The following is a 23,537-nucleotide window of genomic DNA, read 5'->3' as shown; positions in this document are numbered from 1 at the left end:
TTTGCATCTCCGCTCCATTGTTGGAGGAGAGAAACTGACATGAAACAGAAAAAAATGGTCAATTTATTTCGCCATTGACTTCAATGGGGTTTCAAAGAAACAGAAAGCAAGCAGAAAGGCTTCCGTTTACTTCCATTCGGTCAGGTTTCTGGTTTAAGGACAGAAAAATAATGCTGCAGCCTGATGGAATGAAAGCAAATGGAAGCTTTTCCTTTTCTTTTGAAACCCGAATGAAATCGATAGGGGAAAAAATGGATAGTTTTTTTCAGTTTCTCAGGGAGCGGAAAGACTGACACCCTGAACTGACCCTAACGCCGGCGTGAAAGCAGCCTAATTTCTCTGTGTAAAAAGACCCTGAGGCTACATTCACACAAGCGTGAATCTTACGCGACTTATGTGTGTTGTGAGACGCATAAAACTCGTGAGAATATGAACTCTATTCTTTTGATTGGAGTCATACACATGAGCGATGCTGTGAGGTAAAAAATAGCTGCATGTCCTATTTTTTCGCATTCCTCGGAACGCCTCGCCCATTGTTTTCAATTCGACAGTAAAACACAGCGCATTGTGCGCGATGTGATATCTCCCACTTGCCGATTCTCCAAAACGCGTCAAACAAGCGACGGAGGGCTGCAATTTCAGAGAGTCATCTGGTGGTAAAAGGCAAGTTGATACGCGCAATATCAGGCTGGGTAGCCTTAGGCCTCATGCACAAAAGGGGCAAATTAAATTGCGGATCCCATGCTTGTCACCGGCGCAGGCGATCCGCTGCGCAATTTGCCCATAGATGTGCGTGGAGATGCCTCTGCTTCACGCACACATGCGGATTTTACTTGCGGACACAAAGTGCCGAAAATAAAGTCGCAGCATGCTCTATGCACGGACTGCTTACATTGAAGTCAGTGTAAACCGTCCATCATATGGCCCTTCCACAATGAGCATTGAAGAAATGACAGGTAAGCAGGGTCACGGGCAGCGGGCACGGGGGGGGGGGGGGGGGGGGGGAGGGGTGTACCGTGCTGGCTTCCCCATGCCATGTGCAGGCTGCCTTAGGCTGGCTTCCCACTAGCATATACGCCATTGTATTAGGCTTTTTCGCGCACATATCTGCGTATTTTAGTGAACTTCAAGGCTGGTTCACTTGTATGCTGGACGCACCGATTGAAATGGCTAGTTCATCTAATGAGTGATGTGTAGAATTAGCCAGTGTTTCACAAATCTCCCTGTGTGTTGTGTGCGCACCCCCATTGACTTCTATGGTTAGCAAATGCACAAGGATATAGATCATGTTCTATTTTTTTTTTGCATGACTGAAATATGCGCAAAATATGGAAACGTGAACTAATTGAAATGAATGGCCGGTATTCTCTGTGTATTTTACGTCTGTGTGGGCGCCCTTATTCTCTGTGAGGAAGGTTTTCTCCCCCAGATGTTTATTGGGCCACTTTTCTCTGTGGGTAACACTGTAAGCAGCTGCGGTGTACCCCCACTTATTTGCAGGTTATGGCTGCGTAGGACCCCTTTGGTTTTGCTTCAGTAAGCTGCACTGCAGTATGGGAAGCTGTCAGCTCCCCTCACACACAGCTGCTGCCCGGCCGCCAGCTCTCCACAGCACACGCTGAGACTCTCGCCGGAACCTTTCTGTGAGCGGAACGCTGTGTTCCGTCCTCAGTAGCCGGGGAAGGTTTAGTATGGTGCACGGCTCGGACTCCTGAGCAAAGATGGAGGCGAGGAGTACAGTGGAGCAGGGGATGAGTCTGGCGGCTCTGCGGCGGAATGACCCGTATATCAGCAGCATCATGGACGTCTCCGGGCAGGTGGCTCTCTACAGCTTCAGTGCCAAGGCTAACGAGTGGGTGAGTGACTCTACAGCTGGTGGCATTACCTGGCACAGCTGTCACCGGTGCCCTCTACTCTCTGCAGGCTGCCATTAGTCTTTATACACAGGTGGTGATGGTGAGGGGCTCAGCGCCAAGCTGGTGTGTAGGGACCCTTATTTACGGCTCATTCTGGCTATATCGTAACGACTGCCGTGGAGTGTAATCGGACGCACGGACCGAGCGACGAATGAGAATTACTTCACGTATCGTTCGCCCTTCTGTTTCTATAGGCGTAGAACCTGATTGGCAATCGTCCCATGTAAACAGGCAGTCGTTCCTCTATGAATGCCTGCCTGCTTACTGTGAAGGGAGGCAGCGGGAACGATCTTCAGGGCGCCGCGCGAGCGTGAGGAGCGTTCTTGTGTAAAAACGCAGGGACAGTCCCCACGGGGGCGACCTGATGCCCGACAGGTCATCCCGTGTAAGGCTGGTCTCACGTGACCCGATTTGAATTGCCGATTTTGCGATCCGTGATTAAACGCGGGCATTGAAAGACGGGCATTTTTGAATTTTCTTCTGCAATCGCGGGTACGAACTCGGTTCTGGGCTTTAAATCCAGGCCAGTAGTAAAAAAAAAAATAAATCTATAGGCCGGGTGCTTGGCTGTCAGAGACAGCTGAGGACCCGGAGGAGAAGTCAGAAGCGGTTTATAACCACTACTTAACAGATCCCAACCCAGTGCTACCAGAGACTACTATGACACTAGAGGGGATGTTTTCCCCTGTAACCGTGACTTCTATGGATGCCCCAGTTAGGGCTCATACACCAGGCCCGTATACATAAAACACTGTGTGGATCATGCTTTTGACCACCGAGGGAGCTAGCGTTAAGCCAGGTATTGTTGCGTATGGCAGTGATTGCGCACTGTGCATGGTAGCGTATCTTCTGTCAGCTGATTGGCTGGGGTCCCAAGCAGCAAATGGCAGCTGATCAACTATTGATCATCTATGGTGAGGATAAGTATTTTTCCAGAAAACCCTGCCATATCACCAGCCCTGCGGTGCACCAGCTGGTCTTTTGAATGATTCTTGACATCCTCTGACCCCTTTCGTTGGCGAGATGTTTAGGATCCCCTTTCGCTGAATGTATTTCTCGATCACATCGTTCTCAGTATACTCTCTACACCAAAAAATCCCATAGGGTTTGCATATTATGAAATCCTAACCCCGACTAGTCTAGCCCTGATGACCAGGCCTCATTGGCAGTAGCTCAGATTGCTCAATTTTCCCATCTAATGTGAGTTCACACTAAGGCGCGGTGGAGGAGGGGCGAGCGCTGACAGGTCTCCGAAGGTGAGCCTATCTGATAGATGGGCTCATCGCAGCATGCCACGGTTTTAATCCCGCAAATAAAGAATCACAATGATTCTCCGCTCATGGACGCCGACACTGCGCTTTCCATAGCTTCAGAGAGCATGATCCGCAGGCGATTCATCGCCTGTGGACAGGCAGCCTAAAACTCATCTACAGAACACTTGTTTGCTTGCCTTTATACTACACTCCGGGGTCACGGTGATAATTTCCAGTCAGGTAAGCTCCAGTAGTGAAAGGGCCAGTGTCTCTAATAAAGGGACATCTCAGTGTTTGTGCGTGTATATATTTGTTAGAAAGATATGATTTAAAGGTAACTCGTCATCACTTGTGAGCAACCTAAATTATGGTGCCCATAGGTCGGTCCCAAGGAGTCCGGTGTCTAACCGCTGGAAGTCGGCGCGTGGACAGTGCAGAGAACACCCATTGTTTTCTATGGGAGTGTGCGCTCGCCCTGCAGAGATAAGTGCTGGCAGTGGTGTTATAAGTGCTGACAGGTTCCCTTTAAAAAGTTACGGAGTAGTTCTGTCATAAAGTTCTAAAGAGCCTCATCTACTACTCGGTGCCGACACAAGTAAGAACACTGGATGAATCTCTCATAGTTCCAAAATATTAACTTTGCTCTGTCTTATGTTTGGTTCATGCAGGAGAAAACTGACATCGAGGGGACCTTATTTGTCTATACAAGGTATGTATTATCCCAGCGCTACACATTGCATACTGTCCAACTCCTTCATTGCACATGGACAGCCATCATCTAGATAGCAGTGCGCAATTGTTCCTCCCTACCCCCCTTTGTAAACAAAAGAATTGGCCCTTTATTTACTGCTGGAAAGCAAAGTAATGAGTTTATTTGGCAGCTGTCATGTGATTTGCCCCCCTCCCCACCCAAGTTTGCTGGTGCTGCAATACCCTCAGCTTTGCTCTACTGCAGAATGGCTTATTGAGGGCACAGCAACAGGATTCCTTGCAGTACGGATCCACAAGAGGAGCTATAGGTTCACACATCTAGTTTTTTGTATTGTATAGTAAACGTTGATGTCAACAGGATAGGCGTCCAGTTTTAATAGTACCTTCTTTTTTCCCTAAGAAATGGTACCTTTCAATAGGATGTAAATACACGGGGTGCAGAGAGGAGCTATAAGCAAAGGTTTAACTTTATTTGTTCTGCACTTAAAGGGGTTCTCTGAGTAATAGTAAAACTGTACAGAGAGCAGGAAATGGTTAAAGGTAACACTTAAAGCTACACGGTGTGTTCCACTCTCTAGCTGTCCCTACTGGCCAGACTGCGTTTAATATGGTTGCAACAATGATCGTCCATATAGACTACTGGGCAAAAGTTTTAGGACACCTTAGTTTTTCCACTTTTTATTGATATTTACACTGTTTATGTACTTTGAAATTGAAGAACAGAACAAACAAGTAAAGGCCGAGCTCACACCGCTGTAAGCGTAAAATGCCACGGGAATCCCGCAGCGTTTTACAGCTGTGAACCTGGCCGTGACCCTGTGTACGGCCACAGATGGCGGTGAAATTGTACTGCACATGACTGCATACTGACGCAGGGGGTCATGTGCAGTACACCTTTTTTTTTGTTTGTTTAATGCAATTGCATATGGGTTGCGGGTACATGCGCGACAACAGAGAACAATGTTTGCAATAAAATAGAACACGCTGCATTCTTATTTGCGCTCACATTACGCTATTCAGATAAACTAATGTGAGTGAAACTGCGTAAGACAATATAATTCATTGCCTGCAAGCTACAGCGTATCACACGAGCCTGCAGAGCCCACGTACTACGCAATTCCTTACTGGTCGTGTGAGCGCGGCTTTAGGTGAATAAAAATAATGGATTGACTTTGTTTCAACAATTAATTCTAGATTTTCGAGTGTGTAAAGTCGCCCCCTCTAGCTGATAGAACGGCTTTCCACAATCGAGGCATTTTTTTCTACTAGTGTATTCAGAAATTGTTCTGAAATTTTTTTACCAATATTGTTGCAGAAGGTCCCAAAAATGTGCTGCACTTGTAGGTTGTTTTGCTTTCGCCCTCCTGTCCAGTTCATCCCAAACAATGGGGTGTAAGTCTGGAGACTGTGCAGGCTATACTTGTCTTCCTAAGTAGTTCTGACATAACCTAGAAGTATGTTTTGGATCATTGTTTTACTGTAATGCTGTATGAACCCCTGATCAACTAGGCGTACAGTAGAGGGTGTTGCATGGCGTATCAAGATGCTTTGGTAGCCCTTTTAGTCCAGCGTGCCAGTCGCCCTGTGTAAGTTGCCAACTCTAGATCAAGCCAAAGATTCCCAGACCATCACACTTCCTCCTTCATGTTTGACAGTTGGTGTCACACTCTCAGCAGGGTACGAAAACTCTACATGGTGTATCAAGGATATCCAATTTTGATTAATCAGTCCATAAGACCGTCTTCCACTCTTCAGTAGTCCACAGGAGGTGTTGCTTGGCAAGTCTTTTCTGCAATCTTAGCAGTGGCTTTCTTACTGATACTCTATCTGTCAAACCTGCAGACAGAGGTCTTCTCTTCACAGTTGAAATGGAAACTTGGTTATTCTTTGCTGCATTAAGCTGTGCTTTAAGATATTGTGATGTGAGACGCCGATCACACAAACTGTTGATTCTCAAAAACTTGTCCTCTGATTTTGTAGTGGCCTTTGGTCTACCAGAGCTCTACCGGTCAGAGTTTCCTCCAGTTTCCAAGTGCCTATTGATGGTATAGGAAGCTGTACTAACTGCCACTTTGGTTTCATGGCAATTTCTCTATAGGACAGACCTGCACTTCTAAGGGCTATAATTGTCTGTCTCTCTTCTTTTGTTAATTCCCTTTTTCTTGCCATTAGAATATCAATGTACTCTGTTTCAACACTGGTTCTATACAATCAGAGGGTTTGAAAGTAATCTACAAAAGTTGAGACAGCTGTAGGAATAGTTTTCATCCAATTTCTGTCTGAAATGTCATATTTTTCTGTTTTTAACTTCCTTTTTAAACCTTTGAACAATTTCACATTATTTGCTGGACTGTGTTAATGTCAAAAATAACAGGAAAAATTGAGGTGTTCTAAAACGTTTGACTGCTAGTATATACACGTGACCACTGCAGCGGATACAGCTTAAGGCCTTAGTCAAACGGGCGTTTTTTTGCGCGATTTGCGCATGCGCCCGGCGTTTTTTTTTTAAAATCATTGCTTTGCAATGGTATCGGACACATGAGCGCTTTTTATGCGCTCGTCCGATAAATTATAGAACAGAAATCGCAGATCACACCTATCTGCGATCTGCGATTCCTGTTCTCTTCTCTATATGCGGTCAATGGGGCCGGCGGCAGCAGCGCCGACCCTATTGAGAACATATAGTAGACAAATCATTCTCCTCTGCCACAGCTGTAACAGCTGTGGCAGAGAAGAACGATGTTTGCCCATTGAATTTAATACAGCCGGCTCCATTGAAAGCAATGCGCTGCGGGCGAGCGCGGGATGAATTGTCGGGAAGCGCCTAAATATATAAGCCCTTCCCTGCAATTCATCCAGAAATGTGTAAAAATAAAAAAAAATATATATACTCACCTTGTCCCGGCAGACGGAGTTCAGAGCGGCCGGCCTGCAGTGGGTGTGAGTCAGACTTGCCCAGCGCTGAGCCTGCAGCGCATTGCTTTCAATGGAGCCGGCTGTATTGCCGGCTCCATTGAATTCAGTGCGCTGGACAGTTCCAGTCCGTTTCTAAAGAAACGCGGCTAGGAGCAGATTTTTCGGGCGATTAATTTTTTTTTTTTTTTGGCCCCGGTCACGCGATTTGCGGATGCGCATCTGTCATGCGATCCGCAAATCGCGCGAAAAAACGCCCGTGTGACTAAGGCCTAAGGCATTATTCACACAAGTGTTTTCACCTGGCTAATTTAGATGTGATAAAAAGTATGACCATCTGAAACCTTGAATTCCAATGTATTCATTCTGATGAGCGATTGTGAGCCATTAGAAAAGATTGCACTGGGAAAAATAGGACATCGACGACTGAAAACACTGATCGACTTTATACACTGCCAGAAAAGATAGGTCTTGCCCTATCTGTTGATGGAGATACGCTGGAAGCTCCCATAGACTCCTATGGGAGATGAAAAAAAGGGAGGGGGAGGGAGTTTAGCTGCGTACAACTCTGGGAAAACATGACAGCTGGCTCTGTTTAAGTAATTTAAGTCCTTCTGAGGGATTTCCATGCTGCAGCTTATATTTTTGCTAATACGCCGTAGCCGTCCGTGTGAATGGGTGAGAAAATGCTAATTTAGATTGGGACTTGACCATGGTTTTTTTCTTTTCACGCGATTTTAGGCCTGATTGCAGCCAGCGTGAAAACGCATTCGCTTGTGTGAAGGAGGCCTAAGATTGCTGCAGCCAATCACTGGCTTCAGCGTTCACGTGTTAATGGAATGTCACCACTGCAGTCTAAATAATCAGCTTTGCGGGGAAGATGGGAGTGACAGCGGGCATCAGAGTCTTTACTGCAACTTAGTTTGTTTTTAACCATTCCCTGCCATCTATAAAATATGACATCGCTCAGCGTGCGGAATTCTGGTTTATTGCTACTGTCCCCTGATTAAAGAATAATTCTTTCCCCTCTTAAAATGGGTTTTAGGCCTCATGTCCACGGGGAAAATAAGATCCGCTACGGATTCTCCATGTAGAATCTGCAGCGGGTCCCTCCTGCCCCGCGGACATGAGCGCTGAAAATAAGAATTTAAAAGCATTTACCTATCCGTAGCGGGCGGGGAAAGCCTTCTCTTCCTCACGGCCAGATCTTCTTTTCCGGCCGGCGGATGAATTCGTCACGCCGGCGGCACGTCGGCGACGTGCCGCGCGCATGCGCCGGGCACATCCGCCGAGCCGAAGCAAGAAAGATCCGGCCGTGAGGAAGAGAAGGCTTTCCCCGCCCGCGCCGGATGAGTAATTCTTTTAAATTCCTATTTTAGGTCTCCCGCGGATCCGGACGGCTTCCATAGGCTTCAATAGAAGCCCGCGGGAGCTGTCCCCGCGGGAGACCCGCACGAAAATGGAGCATGGTCCAGATTTTTTCATGCTCCATTTTAAAAAAAATCCCTTTTATTGACCATCCGCGGGTATTTATCTACCCGCGGGTGGTCAATGCATCCCTATGGGATGCGGATCCGCGTGCGGGAGATCCGCTGCGGATCTTAAATCATATTTTGCCCGTGGACATGAGGCCTAAATGTATTGTCTTCTCTGCAGCCAGTGTAGCGCAGGCTACACAGGGCATCAGTCTCAGCATGCACTATAGTACTACAAAGCTATGAGTCACAGTATAGTTCTGCTACTATATGATACATTGTATCTCTCCCCTTGAATGATATATTGCATCCAATTTGCAAGTGTATCCCTTTATTTTATGTTGCTCCACTGCTGAAAAATGTTTTATCATAGAAAATAACTAGTTTAGTCAGTTACCGTTATTGCTACTACTTTTCATTGGTTTAATAATACTTTTTTTATAATGCCTATTAATTATTGGAATGGAATTTTAAAATAACTTTAATTATAATTCATGAATAAACTATTATAATTGTTTGTTCATGGAATATAATATCTCTAGTATTTATTATAGAGAAAATTCATACACTAAAGGTTCTATATATTTTTGGGTCATTCCATGTCAAGTGGCCTAACAACATTTACATAGGATAAATTATTTAATGTATGCAATAAGTGCATCTACTTATATAGAAACATGTTATTGTTGAAAGGTATACTGTTATTAGATAGAGGGAGACGATGTGAATTTATGGAAACTGTGTTTTTAATTAAGTCAATCAGTAGAATGCATGATAAAGTGACAGTAATACTCAGTATGTTGATTTATCGTATAAAAATTGTCATTTAGTATTGTTGATAGGAGGGGTATATGCATATATGTTTGTATGATACAGTACACACTCAGAGGAACATCAGATAGTGTAGGTAGCACTACTAGAGATCTTACAAATTAGTTATGCCAGCATGTGATATAGCAATGTAGTGCATAAAAATCATCAAGAATTTCTGCATATATAATGGATGTATACATTGTAGACAAAACATACCAAATCAGCTGCATTATTTATTAATGAGAGGATGGTGGGAGATAAAGTAAGGATAGCCATCCTATAATCATTTAGGAATAATGAATATAACATACTGACACTACAAGTATATTATCATAAGCAAAGCATAAATCATGAACAAAGAAATATGACACTTCAGACACTACTTGATACTAGATCAAACATTAATTAAATAACAATAGTCAGTTAAACAACACATAGATGCGTACAGAACATTTATATTAAAATAGTACATGTCCGTAATGATACACGTAATGCAAAGACGCGGAATCCAGATAGAACAAAGAAAAAAAATATGCTGTGTGTCCAGAGTCTGATATCAGGAACGTACAGAGCAGACAAACAGTTAACATGCACGAGAGATAGGAAGGGGTTAAAACATCAGGTGATGGTTAATTAAAGAAGATTTTTAAAGGCACATATTGAACCATGGGAATAGGAGGTGATCAAAATCTAAACTAAAGATCGAAACGTGTACTGCAGAAACACCTGGAAACCATCGTGTTGTGAGCACAACGTTACAATAAATCACGCAACTTACTTTTATGAAAGTCCGGAGTTCCCGTGATTTATTTAATTTCTAACAACATTTACCAGCCACTTTGGACCTTATAGAGACACCAAACCAATTATTGGGGAGTACTGCCTGTAAAATGTTTGAATTCTACACAAAAAGTTGACCGCGTGCACCAAGTTTCAGTGAGTTTTCTTGCTTATATCGAGAACAGTGCCAACACAAACTTGAATATTTTTTTGAAACCACCTGCAAGGAAAGAGTGACTTTTATGCGACTGGTTCTAGTGCCTCAACTAAGCCAAACTTTGCAGAACTTCATACAGGTGGTCGAGGAACATTCTGTAAAAATTTCGGCAAAATTGAACGTAGTCGAGCAGGGACCCTCTCCCAAATTAGGCCAATATGCATGGAGTTACACTTTTTTTTTTGCTATTTTAGATATATATGTTTATATCAATTCTATTAATTTTTTTAATGATTATTACACATTTTTTGCTTTGTGGTAAATTTAGATTTATGCATTTTAGCCTGTCTGCATCATACTGCTTCTGCGTTTTCTAATATCTGCTGTTATATCAGGCTACTTATACTGTGCCCTACCAGATATGTTATTCGTCTTCTAGAATCGTTAGTGATTTTCTTTTATATACATCTATAGTAATATGTAATTATTGCTTTGTCTTTTTTTTCTGCTATTGTATCTATTTCTACTTGTACGACACTATTCAGTGCTCCTTGCAGTTACCGTATTTTCCGGCGTATGAGATAACCCCCAACTTTTCCAGTTAAAATATAGAGTTTGGGATATACAGTCGTCTTATACCTGTCTTCTTATACGCCGGACTAACTACCTGTAGAAAAAAAAAATCAATACTCCCCTCCCGGGGCGTTCTGCGATGACCTGGGGCGCTGCTGCAGGCTGTCGCTCTCTCCTCCATGCTGACAGAGCATTGCTTTCTGGATGCGGGGCTTGAATCTCAGAGCAGCGACAGCCAATGAAAGCCGGCGCTGGGTTAACCGATCACAGCCATTCAATGATGTCATTAACATCGGGAGGTGAGTATTGATTTTTTTTCTACAGGTAATTAGGCCAGTGTATAAGACGACCCCCGACTTTGGAGAAGATCTTCCTGGATTAAAACGTCATCTTTTACGCCGGAAAATACAGTATTTCATATTAATAAAAGAAAAACTGAGTATAATACCCATTAAAATTGATCTGCAATTTTGCACCTTTTGTCTGTTGTTTTTAAATAAAGAGGTGTATTGGAATGGATTTTTTTCCAGCAGATTCTGAAAATGACCTTCAGAATTTTGTATCTTGTCAGGTTTTTTCACAAATCACGAAAATGTGAAAATTTAACAAAAAAAAAAACGTAATTTTTTTAATGACATTGATATATGACAACGTTTGTAACGTGGGAGGGAATGAATGTGCAAGGAATAGATAAACATACCTATAGAGCTCATTCCGAAAATAAAAATTGATTTATCTGTATCACGTCACAAAGCCTAAACGTGAGGGAAAGTAATCTTGGTACACCAGTATGACTCACCCCACTTCTCCCTTCGTTCTTTATAGTGACCGTTCGGTTGTTTGTTCGTGGCGTGTACAATGGCTTCACGTGGTTGTGTCAATTATCCCGACATATTTTGCTACAAATGTGGCTGTTATACGACAGAGGCAAAATATTACGCCTTTCGTGAAAAATTTTCAATACATCAGGATTAAATCAGCAAATCAGAACAAAGCATAGGCTCCTCACAAAATGTGCTGTGCATGTGTGGAGGGGTTGAAGAACTGGAAAAGTGGAAAAAGGAAATCAATGTCGTTCGGTGCACCCATCGTGTCGTGTGAGCCAAGAAATCACAGTGACGACTGCTACTTCTGCACAGTGAAGGTCGTGGGGCATACCAGTACGTGTAACATTGTGTATCCCAATATGCCATCTGCCATGAGACCAGTGCCTCATAGTGAATCCATTCCTGTGCCATCCCCGTCCAATGTCAAGCCCCCAACATACACCAATTCAGACGGTGATACAAGTGATGAGATGTACCAACCAGACAGTATGGAGGATGAAACCCCAGTGCCATTCACCCAGCATCAACTGAATGATTTGGTTCGCAATCTGAATTTACCTAAAGACGCATCAGAGTTGTTAGGATCACGGCTTCATGAAGAGAATTTACTGTGTCCTAATACGAGATTCTCCTGGTGCAGACACCGAGAAGCAGAATTGCTTCCATTTTTGCTGAGGAGGGTGGTTTGGTAAATTGTCGAGACATTCCAGCAGTCATGAAATCAACATTAATTACAATTCAGGAGAGTGGAGGTGGTTCATAGATGCCACCAAATCCAGTTTAAAAGGTGTTTGATTACACAATACTAACATCCATCCATCCATCCATTCCAGTAGCACATTCTGTGACTATGAAAGACATACGAAAACCTTACATTTCTGCTTTGCAGTACAAGCTTCATGAATGGCCTGTGTGCAGAGATTTCAAGGTGATTGCAATATTGCTCGGCCAACCAGCGGGCTACACCACATTTCCTTGCTTTTTGTGTGAACGGGACTCCAGAGCAAGGACTGAACATTGGATTTGGAAGCAGTGGCCAGTCAGAAGTACCTTCACACCTGGCGAAGAAAAAATTGTTTCACTTTCACTGGTTGATCCCTCAAATACTGTTGCCACGGTTACACATAAAAGTAGGCTTAATGAAGCAATTCGTGACCTCTTTAGGCAGGGACAGTAGATGCTTTCAGTACTTTGGTGTTAAGTTTCCATCAATTACTTCTGAAAAAAAAATCAAAGCTGGCATTTTTATAGGCCCACAAATACAAAAATTAACGGTGGACAATATATTTGAGAAAACCATTTGTGAGTGCGAATTGCGAGCATGGACTGCATTCAGAAAAGTAGCACAAAACTTTTTGGGGAACACGAAGGCTGCAAATTACACCATTTTAGTCGACGAGATGTTGGAATCCTATAAACCGCTTGGTTGCAACATGAGCGTTAAAGTTCACCTTCTTCATGCTCATCTAAATTACTTTCTTGACAATCTTGTTGCTTTTATGGAAGAACATGGCGAGCGCTTTCATCAGGATGCAAATGGAAAAGAGATATCAGGGAAAGTGGACTGCACATATGATGGCCGACTATTGTTGGCTGCTGAAAAGAGATTGTACGGACGAACACCAAAGAAAATCCAAAAAGAGGAAATTTCAAGGGGAGCCAAGTGATAAATGTTCTGTATGTTTGCATTTTCACACATTACGTTGTCATATATGAATGTCATTAAAAAAATTACATTTTTTTGTAATTTTCACATTTTCGTGATTTGTGAAAAAACCCGACGTGGTACGGAATTCTGAAGGTAATTTTTGGAATCTGCGGAAAAAATCCATTCCAATACACCTCTTTATTACAAAAGCTTGCATATCTGAGGTGTGAGAGCTGTGCCTATTAAATCTATACAATTTAGGGCTCCTTCACACTGCGAGAAAGTAGCGGCAAAATCGCAATTTTGCTCATGAGATGTCTGATGCTTTTTCTCGCTGCCGCTTGCGATTTTTCTCACGATAGACAATAGGAGTTTCTAATGTTAAAAACGCTTTGCACGAAAACCGCAAGTTTGTGCATTGCAATGCGATAAAAAGGAGGCTCCGTAGGGGCACATGGGAGATTAACAAAGCAAAATGCAGAAAGATAGGGCATGCTGCGATTTTGTTTTTTCGAACCACGTTGTGTGAGTGAAAACATTGAACATCATTGGTTTCCTAATTCTGCGTTTTAACTCACTTTTGTATTGCACGAATTTATCGCAAGTGTGAAGGCACCCTTAGGGCCCTTTTACACAGAACTGCTATTCAGTTTATCATTAGTCGTGCAAAACTGAACGACGATCGTTCATTGTGAAGACTAAATGACGAACGATCATGTATTCGTCTATCGTTTGTCGTTGAGTTTATGCAGGTATAAATATGAAACTTTGTAAACAGGCAGTTGTCCTTCTATGAACGACTGCCTGTTTACTGTGAAGGGAGGCGGGTAAAAGCGATCTTCGGCACACTCTTCATTCAGTGAACCATTTGCTCCTGTGTGAAAGCATCGGAGCGCTAATCGTTGGGACAACTGTTGTGACCCTGCTTGGAAAACTCATTAAACATCGACAGGAAACGATGCGGGAGATTAATTGAGAATTGTGGTTCCACTTACGTCAATAAATAGGTACATACGCTTTGCATGACATTTATTCTGTACTTTAGACACTTTCTGTACCTTGCTTGCCAAGGGGGGACAGGAAAAGGGCATGACTTAACACCTTCCCGACATTTGGCCTGTGTGTACATCTTATTGTAGTAATTGTTGTCCGAAGCAGGCTAAGCAGCTGAGCTCTCTCCATATGCTGTGAGTGCCAGCCGTTCCATATAGCGGACACTGGCCACCCCAGCTATTTAGCCCCTCTGAAGCATTGGTCAATAGTAACAGAGGGAGACGGCTGTTTTCTGTTGCCTGATTGCCAACCGGTACCACGAAAAGTCTTATGTTCTCATCCCCTATTTTGTTGTAGATCGGCATCACCGAACCATGGCTTCACAATAATGAACAGGCTTAATATGAACAATTTGGTGGAACCCATCAATAAGGACCTAGAATTTCAGCTTCATGAGCCTTTTTTGCTGTATCGGAACTCAAGCTGTAAGTTTGCTGCTTTATGTAATATATTTCTTGTTTTGTAAATTCAGTTTTGATGTTTGGAGCCCTGAGGAGATCCAGCTATAGATATGTATTTGCAGTTTCGTATGTGTCTGAAATGAGGACTGGAATAAAATAAGTACCTCACAGAGATTGAGCAAGTTTTTACCTTTTAAAGGGAAACTATCATGACCTTTTGAGCCCCATAAACTATGTTATGCTTAAAGTTGAGGGAGCGGGGAGTTTGGGGAGTGATGTTTCATATTCACCAGGTGCCTCGTTGCAGCGCTGTGTTATCGAGAAGTTGTCCTGCGCACACAGCATTTCTCTTTTTAATCTGCTTTTTGCATGCGTTTTCTCATTCGTCTTTAGGGCACTAAGTGTACTGAAAAGAGTCATGCTGTATGTGCGAGAAAGACCACAGTGCTGGAACGGGGCGCCTGGCGAGAAGGAAATGCCACTCCCGATTTCCTTACCTCTGAGCCCCATAATTTAGTTTATGGGGTTCTGAGGTAGTGACAGACTCCCTTTAATAAGTCAGCGTTGCTGGAAGCTAAGGAACTGCTTCCTATGTTGAGGACATTGTATTTTACATACATTGCACAGTAAATATTGCAACTGAATTTTACATTTTTCTGCATAAAACAATACTACAAGCAAAGAGAAGAAACTTTGTAAAAAAATTTTATTGCAAAAAAAAATGCCTCTTTCTCCACTTAACAGCCACTTCTTCTCCTCCTCATCTCCTGTGTTGATCTCTCTCTCTGAATGTACTGATAAAATCCATCCAGAGAAGTCTGTATACTGAGAGATCAAATGTACGCTGCAGCCCATAGAAGCCTATGAAAAGGGGAGGGGAAAGGAAGAGGGAACAGTTAGAAGAAAATGGAGACAGGGACATGGCTGCCGCTTGTAGTAAGTGTTTTATCTTGCACTAGGGCTAGATTCACAGCTATACTGCGCAGTACTGCTGTATAATGTCTTCCATGCTGCTGCTTCTCTGTATAGGAGAGAGAGTGATGGGGAGCAGGATCGCCTTTTCTCTGTGTACTGTGTATGGGAGACATCATAGGGGGGAGCAGGTGAAGGGTACGAAATAATGTTGTTTGTCATGTACATGCACATGGCAGCTTACTGGCAAGTCACCTGCAAATTTCATTGCGCTCCGGACTGTCAGCACGCGTCAGTAGCTTGACTCTTAGTTTGCGCACCTTCCATAGAAATAAATGGGAAATGCACATGCAAAAAGATTCAAATTGCTGGCTCTCAGTGCTAGAACAACGTGCTTCGTGTGTATGAAAGATAACTCTAGGGACTTCTCATTCCTTCACCGAGGGGCCCCATAGTTTATGGGGCTCAAATGTGATTACTGTGTCCCTTTAATTCTTTATTTGTCCATTTCCTTGCTATTTAGCCCCTGTAAATTCCTCTAAAAGTATAATTAAGGTTGCTTATATACTGTTTCTGGCATATAAGACGACTGGGCGTATAAGACAACCCCCAACTGTCAACTTATACGCAGGGAATACGCTGTAGAAAAAAAAAATCAATACTCCCCTCCCGCAGCGTTGCTGCAGGCTGTTGCTCCCTCCTCCACGCCGACAGAGCATTGCTTTCTGGATGCAGGGGTTGAATGCCCCGCCTACAGAAAGCTAATGCTCTGATTGGCTAACTCAGTGCGGCGTCAGCCAATGAAAGCCGGCGCTGCGTTAACCAATCACAGCCATTCAATGATGTCAGCGCCATGGGAGGTGAGTATTGATTTTTTTTTTTTTCATCTGCAGCATATTCCCGGCACATAAGACAACCCCTGACTTTGGAGAAGATTTTCCTGGGTTAAAAAGTCGCCTTATACGCCGGAAAATACGGTATATGTTGTTACAACTGTATTTTTAACAAATATTACGGTAACTATATGTATTCTCTATGCCTTAAAGGGCACCTGTTGCCATTGTTTAGCATGGTTAAATAAAGCACAGTGCTGAAATCATGAGCTACAGCCGTTTTCAAAACTTATTTGGGCATTGCTCTTAACAAACACGTACCTGAATAATCCGTGTTTAAGAATTTCCCGCACCGCATGTAAATTATGCAGACTGTTTTTTTTACCATAATTTTCCCATAAGCTCTGCAAAATCTTACGCTTTTGCCATAATTTAGCTGGCTGGCATATGCGCCGATGTACACGACGACTCTGTCCACAAAAGGGACAGGTGATCGGTTCGTGAGCCAGCTAGCTAAATCATGGTGCGGTACATCATCCATGTACTGAGGAAAGAGAGGGGCAGGCCTGATTATTCCAGTATGTATTTAATAAGAGTGATGTCTACGTTTTTGGCAACGGCTGTAGCTCATGATTGTAGCGCTGTGCTTTACTTGCCACGCTGATGAGTGGGGACAGGGTCCCTTTTAGAGATAGCATTTATCTGTATATTGCTATAGTCTGGTAGCTACTTCTCAAGAGGGGTGAGTGCTTTAGGGGTGCTTTGCTGTGTTTAATATGTTTTGATTTTCAAAACGTTTCTAAAAAGATTTTTGGGGTTAAAAAAAAACCCCTCAAGTAATATCTGTCCTCATAAAGACCATCTTCTTTTTAACACTGTAACAGGGTAAGATTCAGGGTACTAGAAATATCAGTTCTGTTCTCCATCCGTTGACTACGAATGGTTATCGGCACGCTATAGAACATGCTGCCGGACCACCTTTCAAGCTCGTGATTTTTAGGTCCAACTTTCTGTTCTGATTAATTACCGTATATACTCGAGTATTAGCCGACCCGAGTATAAGCCGAGACAATAAGTTTCACCACAATAAACTGGGAGAACTTATTGACTCGAGTATAAGCCGAGCTATACTCCAGTATATACTAAGTAAAAAAAAACCTCCACACTCACCTCCCAGCTGGCGTCTGTGCGACAAGCTGCTTGAATTCTCCCCGCTGTCATCCCCCACTGTCCTCTCTGCTTGGCTCTGTCAGTGCTGTGTAAGTTAGCGCTGAGATTGGATTGAGCGCTCTATCCAATCGCAGCGCTTACTTACACAGCACTGATGGCAGGGAATTTGAAAGCCGAGCAGGGAGATGACAGCGGGGAGAATTCTAAAGCAGCTTGATTGGCCGTGAATGATCGAGCACCGGCTGTGATTGGCTGATGCTTGATCCAATTACAGCTCTTACTTACACAGCGCTGACGGCGGGGGATGACAGAGCCGAGCAAAGAGGACTGTGGGGGATGACACCGGAGACACAGACGCCGCCTGGGAGGTGATTATGTCTGTCTCGAGTATAAGCTGAGGGGGGCTTTTTCAGCACAAAAAAGTGTGCTGAAAAACTAGGCTTATACTCGAGTATATACAGTACCTAATATTTTTTTTATAGTCAGAACTTTTTTTTTTTTACCTGATTACCACAAATCCTCTGCATGGACATAGCTAAAATTATTAAAGTGGTATTCTCGGCTTGGCTTTTCATGGCTGCGATGGGAAAACATGACTGCTCTCTTCTGACCACCTGCTGAAGAGAGCTAGGCACTTAACGCAACGTTGTTTACATAGCTGCCATTAAAGTGAATATGAGCTACGGAAACGGCCTAGCTGGTAGCCATGGTAATGTTTTCCCAACTCTGCTATGAAAAGCCTAGATAGGAAAACCCCTTTAAATGTCTGCCTGCAGCAATCACTAGAGGGAGCTAAGGAGCTTACTGCATACAGAAATCCCTTATCTACCGCTCAACAGGGTAGGTGATAATTTATCACAGGGGGTCTGACCACTGGACCTTCTCACACATAAGAATGGTGCTTTCCCAGTCTGTCGGGTGAATGAAATGGCAAGTATGACCACTGCTTCCTTCACTTCTATGGGGATGGTGCAAATAGTCCAGTGCTATGCTTGGCTATATCCATAGGCAGTGAGTGGAACAGGAGTCATGTTTGCGTACCACTGCTGCTTCCAACTAATGGACTCTGAGCGCCTTGTTGTCATGATCACGAGGTGTTGGGCCTCATGTCCACTTTCTGCGCGGATTTGCCTTAAATGGTATTTTTTTTGCATGCAGATATCCGCACAGATTGCTATCAATGTGATAGCAATGTTGCCGATCTGCGGCAAAATGGAGCATGCCGCGTTTTTTTCTCCCGCGCATGTAAAACGCAATTCTTTTAAAATGCCATCCGCGGGTGCAAAAATCAATTTAATGGACCCGCGGATGGCCAATGATTCCCTATGGGCAAAATTCGCTGCAGATTCCGCAGTGGAAATCTGCTGCGGAATCCGCAATTCCATTTAGCTAGTGGACATGAGGCCTTAGTGGTCTAACCCGGACTGATCAATCTTTTATCCTCCATATCCTGTAAATAGGAGATAAATGACTTTCACTTTACATTAGGTGCCCATGGCCTTAACTGGGAGTTGTCCCCAAAGGACTCGGTTGCAACTTTCATCGGATAGCATGTGGACAATGCATGTTCAAGGGCATTGCACCTCCTACTTCTTGGCCATGAAATGGGCTGGAATAGGAAATGCCAAGAGTTTTTTCACGCAGCGCATGAGTCCGTGTAAAAAACATCTTTATGTATAGCACCATAGGCTATAATGGGGCTCTATGCTTTCCGTGGAATTACACTGACAGCAAATGGTTCAAAATTACAGCCGTTTGCCTTTAGCCTTAAATGAAGTATTGTATACAGTCAGCTCCTCAGCTCCCTCTAGTGGTCTGCACACAGGCAGAATTTTCCCCTTTAACTAATTGGGCTAGTTCATTTTTTTTCCTTTTTTTTTTTTTTTTTTTTTTTTTTAGACCTAAGTAAAACGATATTGAAGGTGGGCAGTCACTTTATGGTCTTATACAATGATCTTGTGTTGTAGGCCAGGGAATACTGGGATCTTTAGATGGAAACATCTGCACACGCAGTCTGTGATGCTCATGTCACCTGTCTTGTAGATGCCGCAGGCGGTGTCAGTAGGGAAGCACGGTGTTTCTTGATGTCTCTGCATGATACGTAAAAAAAGGGGCTAAACTCTGTTTCTATGACAGCGGAGCTTCAGGAAAGCTGTAAACCGGGAACGGAGCATCGACACAAGGGGATGATGGCCTCATTTATGTGTGAAATTGGAGCTGGATTTGCTGGTGTGTTGCATCATATAGAGAGAGGAGCAATCGAGTCATTTTGCATGTTTTGTAGCGTTTTCTTTTACCCTTGTGTCTGGTTATCCTTTTTTTCCCCCCTTTTTTATAATTGTCTATTTTAGTGTTATATAAGTTTATGCACTTCTGTAATGTTCATCATTTTACACTATTTAAGGCCGCCTGCAGACAGCCGGGTCGGATCCCGCTGCGAGACCCGAGCCCCTGCAGGGACCAGCGCCGCACTCACCTCTCCCGCGGCTCCGATCTCTGATGTGCCGGCTGCCGGGCCAGCCGGCGCATGTGCAGAGGGGAGCCAGTGGTTGGCGAGCGAGCCCGGCACAGAATTAGAGCATGCCGCGATTTTGTTTTCCGCGCGTGATTTCACGCGGACAAATCGCGTCCGTCTGCCTAGGATTGCGTTTTCTAACGCAATCTTATGGCAGCTTCCACGGGCGGAAATTCTGCGGGAAATCCTGCCGCGGAATTTCCGCCCGTGTGCAGGGGGCCTAACACTTTACCTATAGTATTTACCTTTTATAATTCCAATGTCTTAAAGGGTTACTTTTGCGATAAAAAAATTTACCTGAGAAAGTACCCCAAATGTTCTATCTTACTCTTAATGGGGTTGTATAGGCACCTATGAATATGTCAAAATATCTAAGGTAAATACCCCTTTAATATACTGTGGTTGCATCTCCTTTGTGTTGGCATTCTGCACAATGCTCTGGTTTTTAGAGAAGCTGTCTAGTCTCTTGTGGCTTCGGTCCTCCGACAATGTAATTTGTGTCTGGTAATGGGAACTCTTTGGATACAGAGCCTTTATTACCATTTGATAATGTGAAAGGGATGTTAACACGAGGCCTGTGAATGGTTCCCCCTGTGAATCTTCCATCTCTTTATTAAGCGCGTGTCAGCACACGGCCGACGAGACGGGTTTTGGCAGCTCCACAGGAGAAATGGAACATAGAGATCTTTTATTCGGCTCTAGGAGGTGAAACTAAACATATCGTAGTCTTCGTCATGTCATTGTAAATAGACATTGTCAAGCGTCATCTTCTGCCCTCGTACTGTTTACTAGAAAATATTCCATGGCCTTATAGCTTGCTTAGATATTTTGGATGTGTATATATAGTTATATAGGTCACAGAAAGGTGGTTACTGCCCTGTTTCCCCTGAATTCCCCTAGCCTAATTTTGGGAAGGCCTGAAATATAAGTTACACTACATGAAAAAAAAAAAAATACAGTACCTAGCAGGCTCGGTCCAGGTCCCTCCCGCTGCTCTCTAAAGGTTCAGTGCGATTCCCACAGTCCTTGGTCGCTCGTACAACATCACTTCCTGCTTATGGGATTCATAAATCCCATCTCCAGGAAGCGATGGCAGTGATTGACTGAGCAGCAGCCGAAGAACCAATCACAGCCATCGCATTGGTTCATCCAGCGCTGCATAGATTGCCGAAGAACCAATCCATGCAGCGCTGGATGAACCAGTGCGATGGCTTTGATTTGGCCGCGGCTGATCCAATTCATAAATCCTGCGTTGGCTCATCCAGCCGTGGCTGTTGATTGGTTTATCTAGCACTGTATTGATTGGTTCTTCAACCGCTGCTCAGCCAATCACAGCCATCACATTGGTTCATCCAGCGCTGCATTGATTGGCTGAGCAGCAGTTGAAGAAGCAATCGACCGTCACATCCTGCAGGTGGGATTTATGAATCTTATAACCAGGAAGTGATGTTGTACGAACGTCTAGGACTGCAGGAAGCACGTCGGAGCTGTGGAGCGCAGCAGGAGGGACCTGGACCCAGCCTGCTAGGTAAGAATGACACATTCCCCCCCCCCCCCCCCCAAGAAAAAAAAATAAGACCTAGCGCCTCTTTTTGGGAATAAAATAATATAAGTCAGGGTCTTATTTTCAGGGAAACATGGTACTGATCTTCATTTTTAGCATTGGGTACTCCATGGTTTACAAATCACAAAAATCTAAGTTGACTGGTACGATATATTCTTAAAGGGGCTTTTCTTTTTTTTTTTTTTTTTTAGCTTAGAAGGTCGATGGAGGTCTGCCATTCGGTATCTGCCCCATTCAGCAGATACTCCGGCCTGCTGCCAGTGCAGTGTAGCTGGATGCCCGCTAATCGCAGGCTTCACTTACATTGATTTAATGATTTCAGTGGGTGTGAAGCAGTCTATTATACTTCTGGCCCTGCCCACCGATGTGGACGTCGGGATTTCAGTATTTGTAATTGATCCCCACCGATCTGCTATTTGATTATCCTGAGGATAGTGGCAAAACCTTTCATCTGTATGATTTTGAGTGCAGGGAACTGGTCTTAAAAATGCAACCATTTTTCCTTTTTCTTTTTCGTTTTTGTTTTCTCGAGATGAGCTCTAGTTTTTATTGGTACCATTTTGGGGAACATACCGCTTTTTTTATCGCTTCTATTGCATTTTTGGGAGGCAAAATGCTAAAGATTAGCATTTTTGCCTTTTTTTTTATTTTTTTTTTTACACTTTTTGCTGTCTAGAGTAAAAAGCGTGTTCAACTTATTGTACACATCGTTACGGACACGAAGATACCAAATATGTGGGATTTAAAATTTTGTTACCTTTTTTTTTTAATGCTAATATGAGAAAAAGCACCTAAAAAGGTTTTTTTTTAACATTTATTTCCTTTTTTACCGTATATACCGGCGTATAAGGCGACGGGGCGTATAAGACGACCCCCCAACTGTCACCTTATACGCCGGTATTCAGTGGAGAAAAAAAAAAAATTTTATTACTCACCTCCCACGGCGTTCTGTCGCGCTCCGGCAGGATGTCGCTCGCTCCGGCAGGCTGTCGCTCGCTCCTCGTCCCCGCCGCAGCATAGCTTTCTGAATGCGGGGCTTGAAATCCCCGCTTCCAGAAAGCTAATACACACGCCGGCAGCCATGACATCATTGAATGGCTGTGATTGGCTAAAGCACACGTGGCTTCAGCCAATCACACTATTCAATGACATCATTGAATGGGTGTGATTGCTAACACGTGCGCCTTCAGCCAATCACAGCCATTCAATGATGTCATTGAATAGTGTGATTGGCTGAAGCCACGTGTGCTTTAGCCAATCACAGCCATTCAATGCTGTCATGGCTGCCGGCGTGTGTATTAGCTTTCTGGAAGCGGGGATTTCAAGCCCCGCATTCAGAAAGCTATGCTGCGGCGGGGACGAGGAGCGAGCGACAGCCTGCCGGAGCGAGCGACATCCTGCCGGAGCGCGACAGAACGTCGTGGGAGGTGAGTAATAAAATTTTTTTTTTTTACACTTTTTTTTTTTTTGTATTACCGGCGCATAAGACGACCCCCGACTGCAGAGCAGATTTTTCGGGGTTCAAAAGTCGTCTTATACGCCGGTATATACGGTACTTATTTTTATACATTTTTATTATCTTTTTTTTTTTTACACTATTTGTGTCCCTCTGATGGACTTACAGCACTGATGATCACTGTGATAAGGCATTGAAGGACTTCTGTCCTGTAATGCCTTATCGCTTATACAGCAATCATAGGCTCTTGCAATACAGGATACCAGTATCTGGTGTCCTGTTGCCATGGCAACCAGCCGGGCTCTCTGCGATTATATCGCGAGAGCCCGGCAACTTCACAAAGCTCCCTCTGTGAACCCTTCCCATGCCACAATTTACATGGATCTTGGCAGGGAAGGGGTTAACAGCATGGTGGGCGCATCTATGACGCACCCCCCGCTGTTGCAGCCAGAGGCTAGCTATCATTGACAGCCGGCTCCCACTGCCGGATAGCGCGAGATGTCATCATCTCCTGCTATCCCTATGACGTAAAGGTACGTCATTTTGCGGGAAGTACCCAGCTCCCAT

At 43.9% G+C, this 23,537-nt stretch overlaps 1 protein-coding gene across 5 annotated transcripts in view; it reads left to right on the top strand.

Moving 5' to 3' along the window:
• The first annotated feature begins 1,646 nt into the window (after positions 1-1,646).
• The window catches only part of DCP1A (decapping mRNA 1A), an 88,467-nt gene continuing 66,576 nt past the window's right edge, over positions 1,647-23,537 (top strand). Inside the window, exons 1-3 of one of the 5 annotated variants that reach the window (XM_066596529.1) lie at positions 1,647-1,856; positions 3,829-3,878; positions 14,417-14,544. In XM_066596529.1, coding sequence (XP_066452626.1) covers positions 1,722-1,856; positions 3,829-3,878; positions 14,417-14,544 — 313 coding nt within the window. In that variant the 5' untranslated portion in view covers positions 1,647-1,721. The remainder of the gene's footprint in view (positions 1,857-3,828; positions 3,879-14,416; positions 14,545-23,537) is intronic. The other 4 variants (XM_066596527.1, XM_066596528.1, XM_066596530.1 and 1 more) reach the window with 4 other exon arrangements.

The sequence above is a fragment of the Eleutherodactylus coqui genome, chromosome 3 (assembly GCF_035609145.1).
Source record: "Eleutherodactylus coqui strain aEleCoq1 chromosome 3, aEleCoq1.hap1, whole genome shotgun sequence".
Lineage (NCBI taxonomy): Eukaryota > Metazoa > Chordata > Amphibia > Anura > Eleutherodactylidae > Eleutherodactylus > Eleutherodactylus coqui.
This window is presented reverse-complemented; position numbering and strand designations above follow the sequence as displayed.